This window comes from Apis florea, unplaced genomic scaffold, assembly GCF_048593485.1.
Source record: "Apis florea isolate Af1SG1 unplaced genomic scaffold, ASM4859348v1 contig_2201_pilon, whole genome shotgun sequence".
In the NCBI taxonomy this organism is placed as follows: Eukaryota; Metazoa; Arthropoda; class Insecta; order Hymenoptera; family Apidae; genus Apis; species Apis florea.
In genome coordinates this window covers 1,432,278-1,457,709 of record NW_028256542.1, presented here as the reverse complement: position 1 = coordinate 1,457,709, position 25,432 = coordinate 1,432,278, and the positions used below count along the sequence as shown (strand labels likewise).

General features: G+C 29.5%; 3 protein-coding genes and 3 long non-coding RNA genes across 10 annotated transcripts in view; 3 read left to right on the top strand and 3 right to left on the bottom strand.

The window, feature by feature from the left end:
- Nucleotides 1–5,365: 5,365 nt before the first annotated feature.
- LOC147658528 (uncharacterized) lies at nt 5,366–6,495 on the bottom strand. Its single transcript, XR_015295068.1, has 2 exons — nt 6,304–6,495; nt 5,366–5,896 (listed from the first exon to the last, which is right to left on the bottom strand). It is a non-coding gene; the product is annotated as an uncharacterized LOC147658528 (long non-coding RNA).
- A 1,877-nt stretch (nt 6,496–8,372) lies between these two features.
- On the top strand, nt 8,373–9,430 carry LOC147658527 (uncharacterized). Its single transcript, XR_015295066.1, has 2 exons — nt 8,373–8,632; nt 8,961–9,430. It is a non-coding gene; the product is annotated as an uncharacterized LOC147658527 (long non-coding RNA).
- Nucleotides 9,431–11,495: 2,065 nt separating this feature from the next.
- LOC100871969 (splicing factor YJU2) lies at nt 11,496–14,366 on the top strand. 2 transcript variants are annotated; one of them, XM_086917136.1, is made up of 4 exons: nt 11,533–11,683; nt 11,801–12,511; nt 12,603–12,906; nt 14,142–14,366. In XM_086917136.1, exons 1-4 carry the CDS (start codon nt 11,660–11,662, stop codon nt 14,171–14,173), a joined length of 1,071 nt encoding a protein of 356 aa, XP_086773262.1. In that variant the 5' UTR covers nt 11,533–11,659; the 3' UTR covers nt 14,174–14,366. The 2 variants fall into 2 exon arrangements, with proteins under 2 accessions (XP_003691558.1, XP_086773262.1); XM_003691510.4 differs by lacking the exon at nt 14,142–14,366 and having other exon boundaries at nt 11,496–11,683; nt 12,603–12,987.
- LOC100871846 (uncharacterized) lies at nt 12,936–19,789 on the bottom strand. 3 transcript variants are annotated; one of them, XM_031915059.2, is made up of 12 exons: nt 19,281–19,789; nt 18,303–18,424; nt 17,848–18,063; nt 17,157–17,657; nt 16,559–16,905; nt 16,347–16,466; nt 16,098–16,210; nt 15,825–15,964; nt 15,557–15,675; nt 15,006–15,354; nt 14,444–14,646; nt 12,936–13,299 (listed from the first exon to the last, which is right to left on the bottom strand). In XM_031915059.2, the coding sequence occupies exons 1-12, from the start codon at nt 19,312–19,314 to the stop codon at nt 13,275–13,277; spliced, it is 2,289 nt and encodes a 762-aa protein (XP_031770919.2). In that variant the 5' UTR covers nt 19,315–19,789; the 3' UTR covers nt 12,936–13,274. The 3 variants fall into 3 exon arrangements, with proteins under 3 accessions (XP_031770919.2, XP_031770920.2, XP_086773115.1); XM_031915060.2 differs by having other exon boundaries at nt 14,444–14,634; XM_086916989.1 differs by lacking the exon at nt 12,936–13,299 and having other exon boundaries at nt 13,458–14,646.
- Nucleotides 19,790–20,694: 905 nt separating this feature from the next.
- LOC105734779 (uncharacterized) lies at nt 20,695–25,386 on the bottom strand. 2 transcript variants are annotated; one of them, XR_015295064.1, is made up of 5 exons: nt 25,257–25,386; nt 23,972–24,286; nt 23,519–23,823; nt 22,996–23,235; nt 20,695–21,126 (listed from the first exon to the last, which is right to left on the bottom strand). It is a non-coding gene; the product is annotated as an uncharacterized LOC105734779 (long non-coding RNA). The 2 variants fall into 2 exon arrangements; XR_015295065.1 differs by lacking the exons at nt 20,695–21,126; nt 22,996–23,235 and having other exon boundaries at nt 23,466–23,823; nt 23,972–24,289; nt 25,257–25,357.
- Nucleotides 21,087–25,432, top strand: part of LOC100871726 (spondin-1) — a 34,275-nt gene continuing 29,929 nt past the window's right edge. The window contains exon 1 of the mRNA XM_086917027.1: nt 21,087–21,250. Within this exon, the coding sequence (XP_086773153.1) occupies nt 21,239–21,250 (12 nt within the window). The 5' untranslated portion in view covers nt 21,087–21,238. The remainder of the gene's footprint in view (nt 21,251–25,432) is intronic.

Below are 25,432 nucleotides of genomic sequence, written 5' to 3'. Positions count from 1 at the left end.
GCGCGCGCGCGCGCACAGATTTGGATACGGAGGAACGGTATGAAGGATCGTGGGATCATTTTTCTTTCCTCTTCCTTCTCTTTTTTTTTTCTTTCTCTCTCTTTTTCTTCTTTTTTTTTTTTTTGATGGGAGCGAAAGATCGTCGGTCTTCGTCGAAGGAATTTCTTCTTTTTTTTGTTCGGAAAAATTGGAGTTGGAAGATTAAAAAATTTGTGAACTTTTATTTATATATATATATATATATATGTTTTCGTACGAAAAATTAAAAAATTCAAAAATAGAAGAGGAATGAAAGGGGAGTAACTTCGAGTAAGTTTCAGAAAGCTGGAAGCAGAAGGAAGAAAGGAAGCAACGAATATCCCTGCCAAAGTAGGTAGCAACAAGGCAGACGTGTTGAGCGAGGTTAGAATGCATACCGATTGCAAGAATGCATCCGCTGTAAGTCGATGAGGAAGAACGTAAAGTAAATAGAACGACGTCCTGTGTCACGATACGTGAAGCTTCGTATAAATGGTACATTTGAGTAGTTACAACGCCTTTCTGAAACGTGTTAGAAAAATTAATTACCTGTTCTACTACCTGTTCGGACCTTCCTCCCAAAGTTTTACATATTCGCAACAACCGCTCTTTTTAAATATTTATTTCTGGAAAAAATTTTATTCGATTTTGTTTGTTGTTCGAAAAAAAAAGACGAACGAAACGTAGAAAAAGATTACAATTTGTCGGATCGAATCGTCGAGCAAATATAAAAATGAACGATTTGGGGCAAACGAAAAGGAGGAGGAAGGAAAGAAATTTTCCAATCGAATTTCGATCGAGCCAATTACTTAGCCGTCGAGCGCAAATCACTGGGAATGTCAAGCCAGAAATTCGCGCGTGTGCACGCGTGTCACGCGGTATAATCTTCGATGCGGTGCGCATAATCAAAAGCAGAATCCTGCCTGGCCGGAGGAGAGAATGGCGCTTGTTCGATTAGCGGCCACGGCTCTTTTATCAAGAGCCATCGCATACCGGGACGTGTGCTATAGGGACGACTGCCATTCACGTCTCGAATCTCTCACCGACGATCTTCCACAGATTCTGACGCGTCGTCGTCGTCGTCGTCATCCGGTGCCGCGAAACAATCGACGTATCATGTATTATTCATCGCCCTTTGATCCTCGACCCGTATTACGTTTTCCGTGTTTTCAAATTTCTTCACAGAACATGATTTCAAACCGATCGCAACAAACAAATTTCTTCTTCTCATTCGTCTCGAGAGATAAGAATTAAAGCAAATGTATCGTATATATATATCTAGACCTGTTCTGAATCAAGCGTGTTACAGAATTCGATTACGATTCGAGCGAGGAAAACACGCTCGAACTTTTCGAAAGATTCGAGACTGGAGGGAAAGCAAATAAATTCGAGCGAATCCTCAACAATTTTCAACATCTGCGTTGCAGAGCTACCCTTCAGCCGGACCGTTCACATGTTCAACCGTTGTCCAGGAAAGCGTCCTATAGATAGGTTTACGACAAGATTTCCTTTATTTTTCCAATCCGTACTCTTCCCCCCCCCCCATATTATCTCCACGTGTACGACAGAACGGAATTTCCAGGGTGAGCACACGAAGAAAACGTACAGAAAGCGATACCGCTTTTTCTTCTTACTTTTGCTTTTTTCCCTTTGCCATTCCCATTCCTCCTCCTTATGCTCGATGGAAAGATTAATGGGAATAATTATGAGGACGATAAGAAATTGATACGAAGAAGGTGTATCGGTAATTCCAATTTTCGAGATTGAAAATAGTCAAGTTAAGAAATTGTTAAGGAACGGGGAGAGTTAAAGGCGCACAGGTGGATTCGATCCGAGAATCTGTCAGAACGGCAGCAACCAAGGTGAAAAACATTTTGATGGACCTTCAACCTGTTTCAGCCGTATACAGCCTCGAACGCGGCGCAAGTGGCAGGACATTTCCGATAGTAATTGGATCTGGCTCGATCCTAGAATAGGAACTGGACTCGGCGAGTTCTAAAAATCGGACGTCCACCGAAAGAATCGAGTTTGAAAAATCCCGTGGAAACTGGTCCGGTTAAACCAGTTGGCCGGCCGCTCTTCGCCAATCCTGATTGTCGCGGAAAAATAATGAATAAAATCGCGAAATTAAGAGGTGTGTTATCGCGCTTGATAAACCAGCCATCGAGGGCTTTCTTTTCGAAGCGTGACAAAATCGCTTGTTTCACCCCGTTCTCTTGAAAACCTACCTTAATATCGTTTTAAAACGTTAGAGATGTTTGCAACAAGCACGGATCCTACTTTCACTTTTATATGTATATATATATATACACACTGATTGGATGCTGATTGTTTGTTAAAATTTCAGAGACTCGATTTTGAAATTTAATTTTTCAAGATTCGATTTTGTACACGTGACAAAATTATATTATTTCGTTAAGCACGCGAACAAATTCTTATTTCGTCGGGGACGCGAGTCAGATTGGTTCGTTTCCCTTTTTTTTTTTTTTTTTTTTTCCATCGGAGACGGCTCGTGTCGGCTCAGGTTCGATTCAGGATTCCGAGGCGTGCAGGGGTGAGCCAGAATTGCGCCTCCCGCATTGCTAAATTCCAACGGACGACGAGTGGGAACCACGGTCGAAAACAGAGTCGTATTCGGAGCACACCTCACCGGTGATCGCGCAATTAAATTAATAGTGGGGGTACTCGGCGACCTTGCGTCTGCTCGATAAACCTTTCCGCGTTTACATCAACGGATTCAGTTGCTCCTACGGACTACAATACTTCTAAATTCCTTTTCTCGAATGCTCGTGAGATTTTTTTCTCGAAATTTAACGTATTAAAATATTAATTGAAATATTGATTTTTCGTGAAAATTGGTATTCTTAATTATGGCGTTACAATACACGATTATATAGTTCAAAGAACCTAACCTAACCTATATCGTACGCATATTACGATCTTTTAATTTCACTATATTCAGACGCGTGGTTAAATAAATAAATTACTTTCGCAAATTGAATCGCGAATTTTGAGCTATGAAGAATAATGATATTCAAATTAAACGAGATATTCTAACCTAACCTATATCATACACACATTACAATATACCATTTTTCGCTTTTAATTTCATTATATTCAAACGTGTGATTAAATAAGTAAATTATTTTCGCGAATTTTGAGGTATGAAGAATACGATATTCAAATTAAACGAGATATTCATAACCTAACTTATATCATACATTACAATATACCCTTTTTCGCAGAACTTTTAATTTCACTATATTCAAACGCGTGGTTAAATAAGTAAATTACTTTCGCGAATTTTGAGCTATGAAGAATAAATAAAATATTCAAATTAAACGAGATATTCGTAAGCTAACCTAACCTATATCATACACACATTACAATATACCATTTTTCGCTTTTAATTTCATTATATTCAAACGTGTGATTAAATAAGTAAATTATTTTCGCGAATTTTGATGTACGAAGAATACGAAATTCAAATTAAAATTGATATATCATTTATCAACTTAATCAACTTTTATATCAACTTTATGGCAATATGGCAACTTTATGGCATTAAGTTGATTATATCAACTTAAATAAGACGAAAAACCGCGTAAAAGTCGCTGAAAATCGATATCCTCGAATCGGTTCCCCTTTTTACGGCAATTACGTCAATCCGGGGGCCCGGACCCAGGTGGAAGTAACTCAGTTAAGGCACGCGCTCCGGTTGAAGAAACTCCGGTTCCTAAGTATATTTCGGGTCTTTTTGCCAAAAAATGTACGGGGAAATCGGCGGGCCCCGTTTTTGCCCGTGGTTGGTTTCGGGTTCTAAAAGAACGAACGAAATGGAATTCGATAATCTCTTTACTAGGGTGTCACGTAAGTGCTGCAGTTGCGCGGCAAGTTTTTTCGTTTATCACGTACGAATCAGGGAGGCCTTCCTCGAGGCTGGACCGTGGGATCAAACAGGATTTCCGACAAGCTACGGTAACCGAATACACGGCCGATCCTGCTCCAAGCAGGAGCACTGGCCATCGTGGAAAGTGCTTATATTCCTCTACCGATCCATTTAACCAAGCTTAGCTTAAGCAAAACTTTATACCGAACGTGTAAATCGTGGAAGAATCGGATACCGTGAGGTAACCTGTTGTTGGTTATTCGTCCCTGGATTTATTTTAATTGAAATATTTTTGATTGGATAATATATATATATATATATAGGATAGGATTGATGAAAATCACGAAGAGACCAATTTATCAGTATCAGAAGGGCGTAATACTATCCTGTTTCCTACTAGTTATATTTATTTCTATACAAGTTATATTAAAATGCTGCTATGAATTAAATATTCTTGGAATTGACATGTCTTCGAAGTCTTCTGACATGCTACACGTACGGAATAAATGAATAATAAGCAAATTTAAATTCAGAGTTTAAAAAATTCTTGAATTCTAAGTTGAATATGTTGGAATATCTTTTTACGATAAATTCTTTAAATGTTAATTTAGTTAAAAATGTGTGGTAAAATAATTGTATTGTTAAATATTGTAATTATTAGAAAAACATTGAAAGTTATTCTGAAAATCGAACATTCTAACTTCTAGTATATTTTACGATTTCTCACGCTCCATTTTCGCGTGTCTTTCTCTCTCATAATATAAATAACTATTATCAGTACTCAGCATGAAATCGTAGTACGCCTGTAGTAGAACAGTAAATAGCAAGAAAAGAGTTGTCATTGGCTAACAGTGGTATCGTAACGTAGACTGGAAAAACCTGATAACGTATATCTTGTTATGACGGTAGAAACTGGTACTTTTGTCACGGTACTTAATGACCGATAATAAGGCCTGTGATAATGCAAACTGCAGAAGTCAATAACACAACAATATAATTTGATATTAAGAATAGAGAATTTTTAAAATTCTCGATTAAAATAAATATAATAAATGATACACGAGTATTAATTTAACTGAATATAATTAATCCTTCTAAGTTAATATATTTCTCACGTTCAAAAAAAACTTATAATTGCCTTCATTTTCAAAAAATCTAAAAAAATTCTAAGATATTCCCATTTACGAACATTAATTACTCTTCATCGATAAAATTTCATTGTATTTCTCTACTAAACCAAATTCTGCGTAAAATGATTACTTACAACACCATCTATACATTCAATTCTTAACTAACAATAAGAGCATTAAACCCCACAAGTTTACGATTCTTCCTTCCCTTCATCTTAACAGAAGGATCGTTTACGAAACATCGTGTAACTACGAAGAAAAAAAAACCATGAGCAACCATTGAGAAAGTCGAAAAATTCCGTAGAAAATAAGGGAAAAAATGCTCGTATACTGTATCAGATTCGGCCTGAAGTTCGTGCATGCTATTTTATTTCGACTTTAATCAAGACTTTGTACGGTTGGTAGGTCGTGTAACGAAAGAGACGGAGCATACACCAGTGAGATTAAAATTTCACGACACCGTTCGCCGGGCTACAATGTATCCACGAGAACACCAATTAAGACGTTACCTGCGCGGCTGAAACTCGATAAGGGAGCAAGGAATGGTCCACGGTGGCCATTTAGACGATGCCGCACCATCAGCTAGATGGTACACCAAACGACGAGTCGAAATATCGAACGTATATATCGAACCAATGGAACAAACCAGCCACGAAGAAGGGGAAGAACCGATGGAAGAAAGAGAGAATTGGCCAGCGAGGAATGGCGGTGATTCTCCGGTGTCACACATGCCGCCGCTCTTGGAGGCCGGGCCAGCTCGTGTTTCGGTTTTCGGCTTTCCGAGAAACGTACGCAAGACTTGCCATCCCTTTCTCTCTTTCTCTTTCTGTATTTCGAGTTGCTCCTTTTCATAACCTGTCTAGTGAATATTGTCTTTATACGATACAATAAACTAGCTGTCTACGAAAGGCTAGATGATCGAGGATTGTAATGTGAAAATAAATTGAGAATTGTTAATGAGAACAATGTGAAAATTTAGTGGATTTAACACGCGGATTTTTCTGGTTAAAAATAACTTGCGAATGAAGACGGAAGATTTGTGTTTAATAAAGTGAAATGTGAAATATAATTTTTTGTGCACAAAAAGTTTTAGGTTATGGTTACAATCGATCTAATAAAATAAAGTAATCCAAAAATTATAATGAATAGAATATAATTGAAATTAAATAATTTGTCACTAACTCTTCTATCTTTATACAATATTTACACATTTCTCGATTTTTATTAAAAAATTTTGAATGAAAAACATAGATTAGATTAATTTACCTTAATGTGATATTTATTTCTAAAATAATCTCATGAAACACGTTAACATCACTAAAGTGAATCGATAAGCACAATTTAGAATCGCGATATGATTTAAGAAAATACGGATAATAACGATATATTACACAAAAAGTTTAAAGTATGGTGAGACGATGAACGTTTCTTTCCTGTCTGAAGATAGCGTGGTATCACGTCTCGAATGGGAAAGAGAAAAAGAAGAAGGAAAGAAAGGGAAGCTCGTCTGGTGGCGCCCGCAGACGACTGTTTTTGTTCCTTTATAATTTGGCAGTAGTCGACGGTTCCTTTCGCAGAAAGGCAGGATGCGTGCATGCCTTGCAAGGATCGCAAAGAATTTGTTGTCGATGTTCTTTAAAAAATTGTATCATTTGTTTTTTAAAATATCTCAATGAACATAGAATTCCTATTCAAACGTGTCTTGTATCATTCTGGTCTAGGGAAATATTTGCTGAAACGAAATGCGACGATGGACAAACGATTCAAAGGATTAAGAAAATTTTCCTACATAACCTATTTTAAAATGTAGTTTCGAAAGAATGCGACATTAAATCTTGTGTAAAATACATTTGAATCTATATATATGTTCTATTTAATTGAATCTCTCAAGAGATAAATTTATCGAATTTATAAGAAAATTTTTTTTCTACAGTTTCTATCATTCAATCTAACCTCAAAAATTCATATAATATTACTCTTTATCTAAAGTTAATTTTAAATAGTATGTTAAATATTTTTTATTCTTCTTAATAAATGCTTTAAAATATCCAAATCATTTTTGAATAAATCGTATACGAAATATTGCAAACATCTTTGCAATCTCTTATACAAAAATTTTTTGAAGAAAATCTAAACGGTTGTAAACGTCTCTTTATAAGAAATTATATTAAATCAATTCGATAATTTTAAAAATAGTTTATCGATTCTTCTCGATCGGATCAAAATTTTAAAAAAAGTAAGAGAAACGAGAAGAAATTTGACGATGAAAAGTTTCCAATGACGGTTGAAAAAAAGCTGCGCTGTTCCGTGGTACGCATAACAATGTGCGGCATACCACGATTTGCGGTTGCGAGGGGATAAAAGTGTGGTGCAAAATACTTCTGAGAAAAATTCTGGCAAAGCTTCTCCGAGAGCACAACGCCACTCCTTTTCTTATCGAGAACGTTTTTGTGAAACGCGGAACGTGAGGCGTTTGAACTTGAGAAAGAAAAAAAAAGAGAAAGAGAAAGGAAAATAAACGATTGGCTCATAGCGATTGAATTCAATTCGAAGAAACTCGAATTTAAATCAGATCATTTTAATCAGATTTTGATATTTTAATTATATTTTATTATATATTTAATTACATTTTTTTTTGAAAATTTAAATTTATTAATACATTTTTTATTAATTATAAATAAAAAATTGTCATAATAAAAAATTCGTAAAATTCATATTTCACATCAATTGAACATCAATTCATTCAATGTATCGCTGTTTTTTTTATAATGAAAATAAAAATTTAATTAGAATGTTAATATAAACGTGTAAAGATTTTTTAAAGCAAATCCATAAAACAGCATGTTTGTTTCATAAATTTAAATTCTCATGACAAAATAAATGTGAAATTGTATAAAATTTATGAACTAGTGATGAATTTTAGATCAAAGTTATAATTTAATATATTTTTTCAATAAAAATAATTCATTTATGATTGTATATAAAAAATAATAAAAATTATAAAATGTTCATTTAATTATTTTAATAATGTGATTAATATGTAATCGATATCATTAAAAAAATATAATTTTGATTACATGAAAATTATTCTCAATTGTACTCAAAGTCACACATTGATATATAGTTCCTGCTTGCGATAACCTTATGGCGACTTATTCTCACTTTTAATTTCATCAGGCGTGACATCATTGCGATAAAATCAGACATTAAAAATACGTTGGCTTCTTCTACTGACAATGAACAAGGAACGTAGAATTACGTCATTCAGAATGTAGTAAACGTGCGTAGCGGTAATCCGTAACAATAGTAGACGATGGCCTTGATGATAGTCATGTTATTTATGCGTCTTCAAGTTCAATTAGTTTTTAATTTTTAAACTTTCAAAATCTATAACGCTATTTTAAATATTCCAATTCTTTATAATTTTTTTGACGTTTATAATCATTTTTATGCAAAATCATTATCTATTGATATCTTTATAATACTAAATTTTTGAAATTAATGAATATAAAATAAATATAATTGACTAATTAAGGATTTAGATGGACTGTCAGTAAAAAACTATTTATTTTAACTATCCCATAACATTTATCAGGTAGTATAATCTGATTATTATTTATTTTTTTCTTATGAAATTCTGTTTTTTAGTAAAAAATTGAATAATTTAAAAATTAAATAATATTTAGTTAATTCATTAAATATCAATTTTGAAAAATATTTTTTAATACATTATATATTCTTAATAGATTAATATATTAATGTATTAAAGTAGATACAATTAATATTTTTTTTTTTGGACTGAATGATATAAATCTATAAATATTCTTAATATTTTAATTAATTTCAACTCAATTTTTTTAAGTTGTTATCTTTCTCTATATTTTTTCTCTAATCTTTTTTTTTTTTGTTTTTTTTGTTTTAAGTTTTTTTATAGGAGAAAGTATAAAACCACGTATAAAATGAGCACCGCTGACTGCTAACAGCATCTACACTCCATGAATGGAACGGCTTCCACGAATAGTACAGCCCACTCAAAAATGCGAGTAGCCGACATATAGAAATGAGTAGTAACATGACGTAGATATGAAAAACGTTAATTAAAATTTCTTTCATGTTAAGACTTTTCTTGCTATTCCTTTTACTAATTATTCGCTGCTATTACTTATTTATTATTAAAATGAAAATATTGTATCGCAATAATCGTTATCTTCAAATTTTCTAACATGATTAAAATTATCAATGAAATTTTTATTATTTCTATACTTTTTAAAAAGGAAAAATGATAGTTCAAACTTTGATTATTCATTTCAAACCGTTACTATGAAGGTTAGAATGCAATTTATAATGATTGTATTGTATTGTGACTATACGAAATAAAAGTTGCTTGACCTCACGTTCCTTTCTAATTTACACATACTTGTTTGAAAGTTTACGTCTGTCTATATATTTAAATTATAATTAACTTAACACAAGTATGATATAATGTATTTATAAGTAACAATTATTAAATTTAAAGTATCAATCTGCAAACATTTTATTTATATTTATAAAGAAATGAAATGAAAATGAAAAATATTCTAGTAGAATATCGCAATGTAAACAAATTCAAATAAATAAATGTAAAAATCCTCCGAATAAAATTTATCATAAAAATAATTACAAATGAAAATAATCATAACCTCTTGCAGATAGAAGAAATAGGTTAGGAATCCAGCCATTAATAGAACCAATAGGATAGTAATAGAACATTATCTACGATCATCTTACGTACATTGAAGAAAATAGAATTGACAATGAAAATAACAAAAAAAAACCAATAAAATGTAAATTTCTGTACATAGTAAAAAAGATTAATACCTTAAGGAAAAACTAAAAAAAAATTATATAACCGCCAAAGCAATATTCAAGAGCACAGACCACAAAATGTCAGTAGCTTAAATCTTGGTAAGCCATGAAGAGTCAAGTCCAACAGGAACGGATTGAAATGGAAAAATGTATATACACACGTAACAGATTTTAAAACACCGCGGTCCCAGTAATGTATTCATAAAGGCATCCCTGCCGTTCCACAAAAGGAACGTGGGATAGTAGTGTGTCTTTAAGGTTATTCTTCCTCTTCTTCCATTTCTTTATTTTCTTATTTCCTTTTTCTTTTTTTTACGTAAAGATTCTTGTTTGCCCGTTTTACGCGCTCGACTGACCCAAGTCATGTACCCATGACCTTGCGTTTAGCTGAATAACCTTTATACACGTACGAAACCGAATTGAATCCAGTTCCACGAAGCAAGACGGGACCTTCTCGTCTCTTCTGTGCGTTCGCTTTCATCGTTTGGTCAAATGCCCGCATTATATTCACGGATATTAAATTCACGTTAGAGAGAAGAAACTCGGAGAAACATCAGGGGAGGTCTTGTTGCCAATTTTAATTCGTCCTATGTAAAACGAATTCGCATTAGCAAATTTTACAATGATCAGTTAACTATTGCGATAATGATGAACATTGTTTACTGTTTATAATAATTATAAAATTTAACTAGTACATATTTGATTCTTTGATTTTTTTAATAGTAAATAGTAGTGTAATTATATATTTTTTTAATTTTCTATTATTAATTGGATTCATTTTGATATATGTAAATGAATATTGTTAAATTTATTAATAAAATAAACAATTAATAAAACTTTAATATTATAAAATTCATTTTTTTATACCTTTAAATATTGTATTATAAATTTAATAATTTATAATTATTAAATAGATTAAAGATTATAGAAAAAAAAAGATTAATAAATAAAGATTAAAGATTATAGAAAAATGAACGACAATTAATTTTATAACAAAGATATGTTCGAAATGAACAATAGAAAAAAATCTTACATTATAATTTCGTAATTTGATCATTTCGAATATTGAAATATCAAAATATAAATTCCCGCTATTTTCTCATTTTCTTATTTCAAAAATGAAATAGTAAATATATTAATATGTAAAAATTATAATGAAAAACTTGAAACTTTTATTATTAATTTTCTTTCTCTTTTTTTCATTATAATAATTTCCTCTTTTTATTATCTATTAATATATATAATTATTAACTGTTTATAAACTAAGAGAAACTTTATAATTTTACTTACCGAACAGGATCATTCAATGCTGTTGTAATTTAAATATCACATGTATATTTTCAAGCATCTGTAAAGTAAATAAAATTACGAATAAAGATTCTTCAAAAATTTACTAATTTTAACACAATTTAAGATATTACAAACAAAGCTATTTCAATATTTTATATATTTTTTTTTAAATATTTATATTTAACTTTTTTCTAATGTATCTTTAAACACTAATAACACTAAAACTTCTAAAATCACAATGGTGGAATTAACGAATAATTGTACTTTATTTTAAATTTGTAAATTGAATATCATGTATACCAATATTAAAATATTAAAAATATATAGATGAAATCTTAATATTAGTGGCAACACTGATCGAGTATTCTATATCAGTTGCTATCTTGTCAACATACTTAACCTAAAAGTGTACTTAACCTGTACATCTCTTATATTTATTTATAAATAACAATTTTCGTGATTGATTTTATTATATTAAGCTAAAAACATGTCGGAACGTAAAGTTTTAAATGTAAGTAAAATTTTATATAATTGATTATATTAAATTAAATAGAAAAATGTTTAAATTGATTATAAATATTAACGTATATTAATTTAATATGTTGTGGCTATAATTTTTATATTTCAGAAATATTATCCACCGGATTTCGATCCATCAAAAATTCCTCGTATGAAATTAGCCCGCAATAGACAATATACGGTACGTTTAATGGCTCCTTTTAATATGAGATGCAAAACTTGTGGAGAATATATTTATAAAGGAAAAAAATTTAATGCCCGTAAAGAAGATGTTGAAGGTGATGATTATTTAGGAATACGAATTTACAGATTTTATATAAAATGTACTCGGTGCCTTCAAGAAATAAGTTTCAAAACAGATCCTAAGAATACAGATTATGAGATCGAAGCAGGTGCCACTAGAAATTTTATGGCTCTAAAATTAGCAGAGGAACAAGCACAAAGAGAAGAAGATGAAGAAAAAGAAGAAGAGGCTACTAATCCAATGAAACTTTTAGAAAAAAGAACATTACAATCAAAACAGGAATTAGAATTGTTAGAATCTTTAGAAGAATTAAAAGATTTGAATCGTAGACAGCAAACTATTGATTATGATCAAATGTTAGAACAATTTGATACAGAAACAGCTAAACAAAGAACTGAAAAAGAACAAGAAGAATATGATGAAGAATGTGTTAAAGCAATATTTGGTAAAAAAATTATTGTAGAAGAAGAAATTGTAGAATTAGATGAAAATGAAACTAATGAACCACCAAAAAAAATAATGAAAAAAAATAAAAATAAAAATGAGAACAATATATCTACAATAAAACAAGAAAAAGTAAGTATTTTATTTCTTTATTTTCAATTCCATTTAGAAACATTAAGCATTTATGAAAACTATAAAACATTTTCCTACTTTTTCATTAAAGACTAAAGAGAACCAAAGGATAAAACCATCTGAAACATCATTATGGTCTGAAAGCACATCATCATCATCGAATAGAAAAAACTTGTTAGGTATAGTTAAAAGGAAAACAAACTTAGTTACTAAAGTAAATATAAATTCTTCAGTAACTAATGCAGATAAGAAAGAAATTCAAACTGTGACAAGCAAAGAAACAGGTATTTCTATGGAAGAACATAAAATATCTGAAAACACACATAATTTAACAAACAATAGCAACAACGGTCTTTCCTTACTGGGAACATATTCTGGCAGCAGTGATAATGATAGTAATTAATATTGTGTTCAATATTGTATATATAATTTAATTTTATAACATTTATTATAAAATAAAGTATGCATACAAAACATACAAGGATATAAATAAGCCTCATCGGATATAATGGTGTAAATCAATATATCAATAATTTTTTAACTTTTTTAACAAATTCAAAATATAAAATTACTACTCAATTTACACTTTTTTTATAAAACATTGCTAACAATTTGTGATTCGATTATTGTATTGAATATTGAATTAACAATATCTTGCGAAGACGTAGAATACCGCTTACCAAAGGCTTAATAACACAAAATAATCTCTTTATTTGATCGAAATTCATGGAGACATTTACCGCGTCGGTGATTAGAAAGTTCCTTACAGGATGCCGAAGCCCTTACCCCTAAAACAGAAAAACCAAATCAGAAAAACAAAAAGAGATGAATAAATTAAAAATCGGTCTGTTTCAAAGGCTAGGCACTCTGTAAGGAACTTAATATCAACGATATTACATTGAAAACTCGGTAGCAGGGAGTACCTAGCCTATTAAATCAGACCATATTAATACAATATTTAAATTTATTTACAATGTACATCACTAATTGTTTTTACAAATGATATATGAATTTTTATTATTGAAGTTTTAATCTATGGTCAATTATATTAATAATGATTGTAAATAACATGTATAATCAGTAACAAACTTATGGTAATATTTCTAGAAAATTTAATTGAATCATATCTCATGTATTATTTGCGACACGTGTTTATTGTACTACTGAGAAAGTTAAAATTTAATAATGATCATTTACTCCTATGTAGATAATATAAATCCTTCAAAAATAATAGCAAGATATAAGGTATATTGTAACAATGAACACACAGAAGAAACTATATACAGTGTTTATAAAGCGACACTATAAGGCATGGTCTTATATGCGAGTGGCGATCGAACACGGTAATGATATTGATGATATTCTCTCTGATAAGGATTTAGCGACTCCCTGCTACTATCTTCCATATTGAATTCTTTGTATGGATTGTGCACCCCGTAAATATACCTTCTATTTCTATCTGTCACAGGTAAGTCATAAAAATAATTATCGTTTTGCAAATCCTGATTATTCAATGCATCCTGGGTTATTTCCACACTAGACATATTTGTTAACCAATTAGACAAAGATTCGTTAGTATTGTCAGTGGAATCATTTTTATTTGACCATTCATCTTTGTCTTTCTCTACAGATGTTTCTTGGCGGCAACGTTCACAAATATAAGGTTGTTCCTCATCAGAGGATGTCTGTCGCTGTATATAGTCTCTGTAATCATGTAAGTGTCGATGATCAGTTTGTGGAACGGTTTTATGAGATAAAAATTCTACCCTGTTAGCACTTGAATCGTGCTGATTTTCATGTGGGAAAGACTGCAATTTGAAGGAATCTTGTGAATAAATTTGATCAGAATCGCTAAGATAATTTTGTGATAATTTATCTGGTTCACCATCCTCCTGAAATTTTAAAGAAGATAATGATTGTTCCCTAACGTACCGCTGTTCCTTATTCCTTTGTAGGGCTAGCTCAAGTTGAGCAATACGATTTTCTAAACGCGTGCGTTGAGCTTGGGCTCGATCTTGATGATCCTCCATCAACTTCACCATTTTCTCTAAACGCATGATTTGCAATTGCTTATTCTCTAAAGTTGTGTATAACTCTTGGATTGCTTCAGTCTTGGCAGCTATCTGTTTGTGGATCTGGACGATTAGAAATATTTTCCAATACTTTGAAAAGTTCTATCAATTAATATAATAATTATATTTTTTTCATATATATATATATATATTTATTTATTATCTAGCGGTGAATTAGTGGAATCGGAATTGTTAAAAGAGAGAAAAATCTAAATTTTTCACTTTAGAGTTTAAATTAAAATTTTGGTTATAAAAAATAATTTGATATTAATTTTTTTAAATATTTTCTTTTGAACTATTAAACGAAAGAAAATATTTAAATAAAATTAATCTTTTTTTTAAAATTTGAGTTTCAATTTCTTAATTCTTAATAAAAATTAAACAATTTAAATAAGAAAATATAAAGGAACATCCCGAATTACCTGTTCGAGATATTCATTATTTTCATCGCTATTCGACAATTCTCCGTTTTCTTGCTGTACTTTTCCTTTCAAAATATCAAGCAACTCATCCCTGACTTTAAGGAACTTGCTCTGTTCACGCATCACACGATCGCGTTGTTCCAATTCTAATTGCTTTTGAGTGAGCGCAGTTTCTAACTCTTCTTTTTGTCGAATTATTTCTGCTAAATTATTACGAAGATCAGAGACCTGTTGTTGAAGCTCAATCGCGTGAGCGCTCAACCCAGCTTTTCCACCCTCCATGGACTGAGAATGCAGCCGCTCCTGAATTTCCATCAATTGTCTTTCTAACATCCCATTTTTTTCTTGGCTATATTATCGGATTAAAAAGAAAAAAGTTATTTGAAATATTTCTTGATATTGCATTTAAATGCAATAATATTTTGTTTATATTGAAAAATGTTATAATAATTTTAAATTTAGACAAAAATTATTCTTTTTATTATTTTTAAAAAAATTGCGCAATTCACCAATATCCAATATTATGTTACACTAACAATAGAATAACTTACGCATTTTTTGCAACCTTTTTCAGTCCTGTGTACTGCATCATCAGCTTTTGTAATTCGTTGGATTTGAACACCAATTCGGCAGCCAACTTTTCCCTCGAGTCTTCATCCTCCTCGCGACACTAGGTCACAAAAACAAAAAAAAATAATAATTATAAATTATTATCATTCCATCAATTGAAGATAAAAGAGTATCTAACAAACGAAGAAATAAATTGAGCAGTTTTTAGGACTTATACGAGGACATGTCCCGAAAGTAGTGCAAACTAACGGCCGCTTGATGCATCACTGCAATGATCTCCTCTTTCTCCTGTTGCAGCTGCAATTTTATTTGTCTCTCAGCTTCCAGTTCGTTCCTGGTTTGTTGCAATTCGTTGAACAACCGTACTTCGTTCTCTGTGTGATTACCTTCTATAAGTAAAATAAAACGTTAATTAAGTTTTTATTTTAGAAAAAAGATATTTATTAATAACTTAATTAAGTCTTGATATTATTAATTTTCTTTTCAATTATTTCTTAATATTATAATTTTTATTTTTTATACCTGTGATTGTAATATCTTTATTTTTCTCCGCAAGCTCACATAATTGTTTGCTCTTCTCTTCGAGATTTCTATACCTTTCATCTAATTCGACGAATGCATCTTCTACTTGTTGCCTGTATTTTCATTAAAAAAAAATTTTATTATTATAATATATAATATCGTAAATATTTATGCAATGTTTTATATAATATCCATTGTTTTTGGATTCTTCATTTAATGAAAACAAAGAATTTCAAAGTTCCTTTATACCTTTTCTCTTTTTCAATACCAAGATCAGCAGTGATGGCTTTCAATCTCTCAGACATCTCCTTAATAGTACTCATCGACTCGTTTTCCTTACTGTTCATTTTCTCTTTCAGCTCCACTAATCTGAATCAAGTCAAAAAGACACCAAAACAAAAATCATATTCTACGATATTCTACAAATATAAAAAGACAATTATCAAATGTTTAAAGAAAACCTTGCTTCAAAACTGTCCCTCTGTTTTTCCACCTTAGAAACCAGATCCTCGCTATTTTTCATCGTCTTTTGCATATCTTTCAATCTAGCATCTATTGCCATATCCTTCTGCTTCATCTGGCCTTCTAGAGTCTTCACATTGCATTGAAGTTGTTGTATCTTATCCTTATCCGCAGCCATATTCGTTTCCAAATCTCTGATTTTCGTACGCGCCTTCTGCAAATGTGTCTCAGTTTGTCGAAGACGATCCTTCCCTTGATTATTCTTGTCCTTTTCCGCTTGAAGTTCCTCCATTGCCGCATTCAAATGTAATTGCAATTCCTTCTGAGCTTCTATCGTGTTCAATTCCTTTTAAAGTAGAAACACAAATTAATATTAAAACAGTTAAATTGTTTTTGCAAATTGCTAAAATTGCGCGACTACTTTTGAAACGAAATTCGCATTTTTTCCTAATTATTTCCATATTATCACTTTAATTCTAGTTGCAATCGTTTATAATCATATGAAATCAAAATACAAATATTATAATAAATATTTGACAGAATGATATTCCTTTTATGCGAATTTCAATGATTTCACACGATATAGTACGCCTATACCTTTAACTTCGTTCTGGAATGCTCATATTCGTCGATCATGTTCTGCACGTTGTTCCTGAACTCTGCGATCGATTTCTCCTCCAACTCTTGGATCTCGTTTAAACGTGATCTAATATTATCGTAATCCCTCTGATGTACCTCCAATTGTATTGTCACTTCTTCGGAATTCGTCTCTGTATTCTCGCTGGCTTCGATAAGATGAGATGTGATGAAACTGGTGAAATTCGACTGTTTATCCAATAACTCTTTACAGATATTCCTCAATCTCTGCGGGATCTCACGCAGCCGATCTTCCAAACATTCTAATAGCTCGTTCCCAGCAGAAAGCTTTTCTATGTGGGTGTCCACTGATTCATTACAAATCTGTTCCGCTACATAAGGAGCCTTGGGAGGTCCAATTTCGAGCTTTAGAATTTCCGGTTTGCCTGGATCTCTTGCGCCAGTTGTGATTAGCTTCTCGCGTAGTTGAGACAACTCGGTGTACAATTCTTGCGCTGCTTTCTGATGGAATTTGAATTCGTTTGGTGATCTTTCGATTAATTATATTATAAAGATGAATCGTTTCATAAAGTTGTAATAAAGTACAACTCGAAGATCCTTTGAACAATTTAAAAATCTCTAATGATAAATATTATATGATATATATAATTTATTGTTTTTTTAGAAGTCATTCAATATTGAGATCAGTCACCTGCTTATCTGTCAATTCTTTCTTCAACAGTAGATAACGTTTCTTCTTCATCGCGTATTGATTTTCGGGCCTAAGTGTAGATCCGGCAGGCAGATTAGTTGTAGGCCTCTTGTGCATAGTTGGGCTAATTGATGATTTTCCTGGACGTCGAACGGTATTGGTCTGAGATTTATTATTTATAGAAGCATCTTCCGTGGTATTGCTCGCAGTATCTCCCTGGAATAGAGATTCCCTTTTTATTTTTCTAAATATTCTTAATTTTAATCGTTACTGCGATTTTTTTTTTTTATGTATTAAAAATAGTGTAGAAGTTTTATATAATTCTTTTTTTTTTTTTTGATTATTTAAATTTTACATTGAATTTAAATTAATTAATAACAATACGTAATCTTCGATTATGAAATTGATCGGTCCGAGAAATCTTTTTCAGCAAAGATATGTAACTCGATACGAACATGAACTGAGTTGCGTCCTGAATGGCTGTTCAGATTTTTAAGTTTTTGAGTCGCGGAAGCACTCTTGATCCCTGCACCTGACATCGCACTTTTTTCTGTAACGTTGATAGGATCTTCGTTTTCTAGATTTTCAAACAAATGTTTCACATTTTTATTCGTTCTATTATAGTTGGTACAAATTAATATAACAGGTTCTTTTTTTTTTATAAAAAATATCTTTTCTACGATTTTAAATTTATCAACAATATAAATATTTGCTTTTGTATATTTCATATTTTGCCCACGATATCGGGAAGCAATAAAGATATTTCATATTTATAAAAAGTATTAAATGTGTGTATGTTTATCCTATAAATAGTCTAAAAAATCTAAAAAATTAATTGTATTTTGAAAATTTAATATGATCAAATTAGCGAATAATTAAAAGACCTCACGAAATGCTTCTCTATTCTTATTTAATTACATACGTTATTATTTCCACTCATCAAAATATAAATATTAATGATCAAATGAGATCATTGCTAATTAATCAAGAATTCAACGTTTAATAATTACAACCAGTCAATCCTAATTGTATATCCTAACAATTGTAACTTAGCAATTTAATCCTATCATATATCATTATTACAATATTAATTATAACTCGATTCAATAGTCACTTAAATACATAGTTATTACCCCTCATCACTTTAAAATCCGTACATTCCATATCCCTAAAACTCGAATTTTCATTTCTTTTTTAAAAGTCATCCCCAAATTTCTCAATATCAATCTCCTCGAACCTCAAAACTCTCTCTTTCTCTCTCTCTTTCATTCTCAAACCTCTTCCAATTCCTGTCAACCTTTCTCTTTCTCAACCAAAGGAGTGAAAATTACAACGCTTGCAAGCGATACGACGAGGCGGGGAATAACCATAATCCATAAATAAAATTAGAATAAATATAAAAACGATTGTTTAAAAGGAATCATGTTCACAACCTGATGGTTGGTGCGATGTCGTTAATTGATTCATTATCGTGGTCGATGGCTCGTCGTCGCGGTTATACAGTGAACTGGATCCAGATTTCGACGTCTGCGACACGTGGAGAAATTTGCGGCTTTCCTGGAGAAGTGGTCGGGTTTCGATTTCATGTTCCTACCGGTCGAAAGGCAGCGAGTTCGCACGACCGTCCACTCGTTCAAGACAGTCGACGACTTCGCGACATTGAACGATGCCACCGTTTAGTCGCCTTTGGCAAAAAAGAAAAAAAAATAATTGATTTAAGCGAGACTTGCGGAAAAAGAATTTTGAATTTCTCTTCTTCTAGACCATCGTTCGACGTGATTACATAGGGTACGTTAGTAGATGGTTCGGGTTATAATGTAGAAAGCTTGAGAATTTCGTTGGAGATACGCAACACGATGATTTTAACCGATATTTTAAAACGTCAAAAAGTGGAGAGAGGAATGACGAGCGAGTTAGTGGCAGGCAATTGTCGACAAATCGTTCGATACTTTGTTAGTTTCGCGGAGAATGAACGTATTGAAATATGAAATATGATAATATTTGACTATATATAATAGTGATCAGTTAAATGAAGTTTTGCAAATTTCGTAAATTATCGATAATCCGTTAATTTGATATTAGTTGTTCTGGATTGTGGTTTACATTTACGTAAAATATAGCAACAGATTAAAATATTTATATTCACTTACAGCCATACGTAATAAATCAACGTATAGGATTGTCTGAAATATTCCTCATCATATTTTTAATTAATTTAACAAATATTTTTAACATACGTTAAGTTAAAACTGCCAGGAAATTTCTTTTAGAGAGTATGATTTACTAAATTCATTATAATCGATTAAATAAAAAAGAATGGAAAGAAAAAGTTGGAGACGATTCAGAATATTTCTGAAAGAAATCTTTTTTAAAGAATTGTGCCCATTACATTGGCCTTCATCCAGTTAATCTATTTCGTTCGTTTCGTTGTGAGAAGTTCATGTAAGTTTTTTGGTAATTATCGTGGCGCCTATTTTTTGTTATAGCGAGAACCATAAGAGAAAAACAGGATAAGTTCATTTTTGTTGATTTTCTGACCTCGATGTTACTTAACGCCTGAAAGAAAGTATTTTATGAAAATGTTGTAAATTGAATGTATCAAAACAATATAACCTATAACAAAAATTCGAGATATACAATTTGCCTCGAAAATAAAAATATAAAAACAAGTATTTAGATTATTAATCAAAAAAATATTAAAACATATGAAAAATATTTATGAATTATATTTCGAAACAGAAAATTTAATTTTTTTGATTATTATATAAGAAATATTTGTTGATTAATTCTAATTACTTGTTATAAGTATGCAAGTTTTAGAATAATAAATTATATATAATTTATACCTTTATTAATGGTTGAATTCATTTATTATTTACACATATCAGCTAAAAATTTTATTTTTATTTTAAATTGATATTTTAGATGTATAATTTTCAATAACTACAATCATTCAAATTCTATTTTTTTGATTCTTTGATGTTCTATGAATGATTCATTCATTTTGAATGTTTCGTTTATATCAAGTTAATAAATACTTTTACACAAAAAATCTTATTGATTTTACTTTCTTCATCAATGTGAATAGAAATAGAAAAACATATAACGAGCCGCTGTGTGAAATAACAGGAACCCATACGTACTGGGTTGCGTCTGACTCGTGACGAAAAAATCTCCTTTGAAGTGTACTGCGCATTTGATTCGCGCAAGTAGTGGGTTGTTATTAGCGCGTCTCGAAACTCGTAGTCAGTTGGCCGGGGACTCGCAAAGGTGACGGATCTGTTGAATGTATAATTTGATTATATTTAACACACGTGACATGATGTACGAAAAGCAATCGTTATAAATTTAGTGCACGTGTTGTTTACGCGTTTATGTTCAAGACATTCCGATGATCATAATGGTGAGTATCAAAATTTTTTTAATCCTTTTAAAGCTTATAAGCTTATTTGTGAGAAATGAATAATAATAATCCTACGTAAAAATGATTTTTATGTACGCATTTTCTTTAATAAAAAAGTAAAAATATAATATTTTTGTAATATTTCAATTATTATTTGAATATAATATAATTTTGCATAATTTTTCATTTAACATAACATCAATAAAAATATCATTATATATAAAATATTATATTATAAAATATAAAATATTTAATAATAATTCTGAGTTATATTATACTGAGTTATGTAATAAAATGCAACATATATGTATAAATCCTTTTGTGTATGGACATAAAAGGGATTGTTGAAATGCTGATAGATGCAAGGAAAAGTTTCATTCTTCATTTCATTCTATTTTCAATTTAAATTGAAATACATGCACAATATTATATTTTCATTTATTTGATTTACATATGAAAAAATAGATTTCTTGCAAATTCTTTAAGAAAATTTAACTTAAAATTTTCATCCTCTAATATATCTAAATTATTATTAATTTATTTATTCCATTCATTTGTTCACTTTTTAAAAATTAAAAATATAGTATAATATGATATTAATAAAAATGAATCACTTAATAATTAAATTTAAAATAAAATATTTAAAATAAATTGATAAATTAAATCAATTGTTAAACCACATTTTCATTTAAAAACTAGATTTGAAATTTTCCAATGTAGTTTACTCGATTCATCATTTTGTCTTATAAAGTATTTTTTAAAGTTTTATATTAATAAATATATTATGATATTTATTAAAAGATTTTTCTCAAAAAAATAATATGCTATTCAATACAGATTCAATTTTAAGATTATGTCAATAATTAATTTTAAGATAATGTTAATAATGCGAAATCAGATTTAATTGAAATCATTGAATCATTAAAGCGCAAATATGCGAATATCGATTCGCACATACACATGATGTACCGAGTGCCTAGTGGAAAAGGTCACGAGTGCAACAAGGGTGCAGACTGGCAATGACCTCTGAAATGACTTAATATGACGTATATGTTTCGTAATAAATAAAATAATATTTTTTCTACAATTATTTCCAATGCATTTAAAGTATGCTTTTGTAACATGACAAATTTTTGCAAAAAACTTTTAAATGTTTTTTTAATAATTTCGTGAAAATTGAAAAAAGAAAAAAAGAATATCAAAAATAAATTTGATTGTGGTGAAGTAAATTATTCAAAAAACTTTTATTCTATTTTTATGAAAAATTCATATATGACACCAGATATATTTCAATTTTTCGAAATAAAATATTTGTTATCAAAAAAATTACGAGGGAGAATAAAAAAAATAGAAATACTTTTGATAAAATTACAATTTCAGTTAAAAGATTGAATTTGATATTGAAATTATTATTGCGGAAAGATTTTCATTCAAATTTGTGTGAAATTGGAAATAGTATGTTAAACATAATACCATAATGTTTAACAGGAATTAATATTAAAGAAGCTTTAGATTAAATTAATTATTATTAATAATTTTAATAATTTTACTTATATTATCATATATTATATTATACTATAATATCATAAATTTAACTTTATTATTCTTTAGTGAAATTATTAAAAAAACTAATTTATATAATAACGTTAAATTTAAGAATGGACAAAAAAGAGTCAATAGTATTCAATAAAAATTTTATAATAAAGAAACGTGTTAAAACGAAAATAAAAAGAAAATAATAGTACCGTAATGATAAATTTTTTAATGTCTGAAATTTCTTTCGAACTTCACAAAACTGTTTTGTAAATGGTATAAAATTGAGCTGCTTCTTTTCTTTCCCCATTTGATCATCAATCATTTTAGTAGAGAAGCATGTTTCTGTTCGTTTTGATCCTCTTCGAAAGTTGCGAAAGATAAGACATCTTTTTCACTCAAGATTTTATATGTTATATTTTATATTTTAGATTTTAGCACAATGCTTTTAACTATATAATAAACATGAAAATTAATAAAAAATTAATTGTTGTTATGTATATTAATTACAAAAACAGAATATTGATGATCATATTAATATATTAATATAGAATATATTAAAATTAAAAAATAAAATATGTACAAAATTAAAAAATAGAAAATAAAATGTTTTATTAATTTTTTATCTTAAAAATCGTCATTTTTAAGAAAGTATATAGTATAGTACATTTAAAAAAAATAATTTAAATTTCAAAAAAAAATTAAAATTTTATTTTAAAAATTAAATCCACAAACCATAAGCGTTTTCTTTTCGATATTAAATTGAATATTCATTTCTAAATTGTTATTTTCTAAATTGTTCAACCGTAATATATTTCAAGAAAAGTAAAAGTAATCAGATTCATTCAATCTGAATATCCGTTTCCACTTGAAAAATCTTTGCATTTACAACATGTGATGATGGACATGTGATATATATATGTGACAAACATGGATATCCAATTGTATAATTTTATATTTTATATTGGATTAAATGCAGAAATATAACATGGCAATTTCAATCCTTTTTTTGCAACTTGAGTAATATCAACTTTATGAGCCTGAAAAATTAAATATATAAATTTATTTTTAATAAAATAAAATAAATAATATAGTTATAAAGTCTATAGTCATATTTTATATCAAAGAAAATTTATAATGAAACGATTTTTTTCAAAAGACAATTTTTTTTTATTATCTAATACTTACCAACAAATTTGCAAAAATAATAGATGTTTTTATGAAAACATGATCTCTCAAAAAACATTATACAGATGATAAATTAATTGATCAATTTAAAATAATTTTTATTCAAAATTTAATAGCGAAATTTCTAAAAATTACAACAATTCAAACGGTTAAAACCGTCTTCTCTAGACTTATTGACATTCGAATGACGTATTGGCAGTTCTCACAATCTGTCGCTCGCAGTTTCATTCTGCCCGATGCAATCCTCCAAGCCCCTTTCTCTTTTATTCTCACTTTTTATTCCACTCCAACCATCTCCCAACCACGTTTCCTCACCTACTGACGTATAATAGGGGTAATTTAGGTTCTATCCTCAATTCTGATGAAAAAAATTGAATAGTGCCTTCGAGATAAAGATCTGTCAGCATCTCAAAGAATTTTCATCTTTTATAATAGTCATTTGTTATTAAAAATCTTAAAATTATATTACAAATGCTTTATATTATGTATATTTAAAAATATAAATCGTTTGTTCGAAAATTGTCTTAATATCGATATGAAAGTTAAAATTAAAATAATCGAACAACAATCGATTATTTTAGAGATATATCGTATTTGATGTAACGTATTTAGTAGAAAGAAAAGGAAAGGAAAAAAGATTTCGTCCATTTTTTCATTAAGTAAGATTATTTAACAGATTTATATCTTATATGTTAGAATAATGAAGATTAAATTAAATACATATGTGTAAAAGGATAGTTAGATAGTATTTGTGAGAATTATGTTTTCAGTATGAATTCTTCTAATGACAAGTTCATTTTCGTAGTGTAATATGTATATTGTAATTTCAAAAGAAAGAAAGATGAAGATATGATATATATTAAGTATAAATATAATAAAACTAGATAACAAAGTAATTGAAATATCGAGAAAAATATTCAGGTAGGATTTAATATTTTTTTAATTTTTAAAACCTTATTATATAAACATTATTAAAGATTATTAAAGATATTATTTGGTAGATTGATTAGAGATGTATCGATTTAAACAATATCGATGTCTTAGAAAAAAAAAATTTATAAAATTCAATATACATTATATAATTACATCGAATATGTCATATTAATAAGAAATATGTATATTCATATTATTTAATTCAATGATACGAAATATTTAAACTATTTCATTTATACCTAACCTTATTTAATTCATTATCGATATATACATTCGTTACAAAAATTAACTCCATTTTTTTATTATATTATTTATAAAAAAAATAATTTTTCGTTGTTTTTTATATACTTACCATTTATTAGAATAATAATGATTCATAATAATAAAACCTTATATATCACAAACTATTCAATATATCATACATCGACAAAGAGAAAGCGCGAAAGAAATAGCAATGCATGATGCTATATCTTTGCCAAGATGAGTCAGTCAGTGACTATCATACGTGTATAGACGTCCAAAGTAGTA

Bases quoted from the DNA above. Each gene is read 5' to 3' on its own strand.
- LOC100871846 (XM_086916989.1), bottom strand. From the start codon at position 19,314: ATGAATCAATTAACGACATCGCACCAACCATCAG. The intron at 18,064-18,302 runs GTTCGTATCGAG...TCTCTATTCCAG, and splicing joins CAGGACGCAACTCAGTTCAT to GGAGATACTGCGAGCAATAC. The intron at 16,211-16,346 runs GTATAAAGGAAC...ATGAAAATACAG, and splicing joins GGTATTGAAAAAGAGAAAAG to GCAACAAGTAGAAGATGCAT.
- LOC100871969 (XM_086917136.1), top strand. From the start codon at position 11,660: ATGTCGGAACGTAAAGTTTTAAAT. The intron at 12,512-12,602 runs GTAAGTATTTTA...TTTTCATTAAAG, and splicing joins CTACAATAAAACAAGAAAAA to ACTAAAGAGAACCAAAGGAT. The intron at 12,907-14,141 runs GTAATTAATATT...CTTTCTCTACAG, and splicing joins TGGCAGCAGTGATAATGATA to ATGTTTCTTGGCGGCAACGT.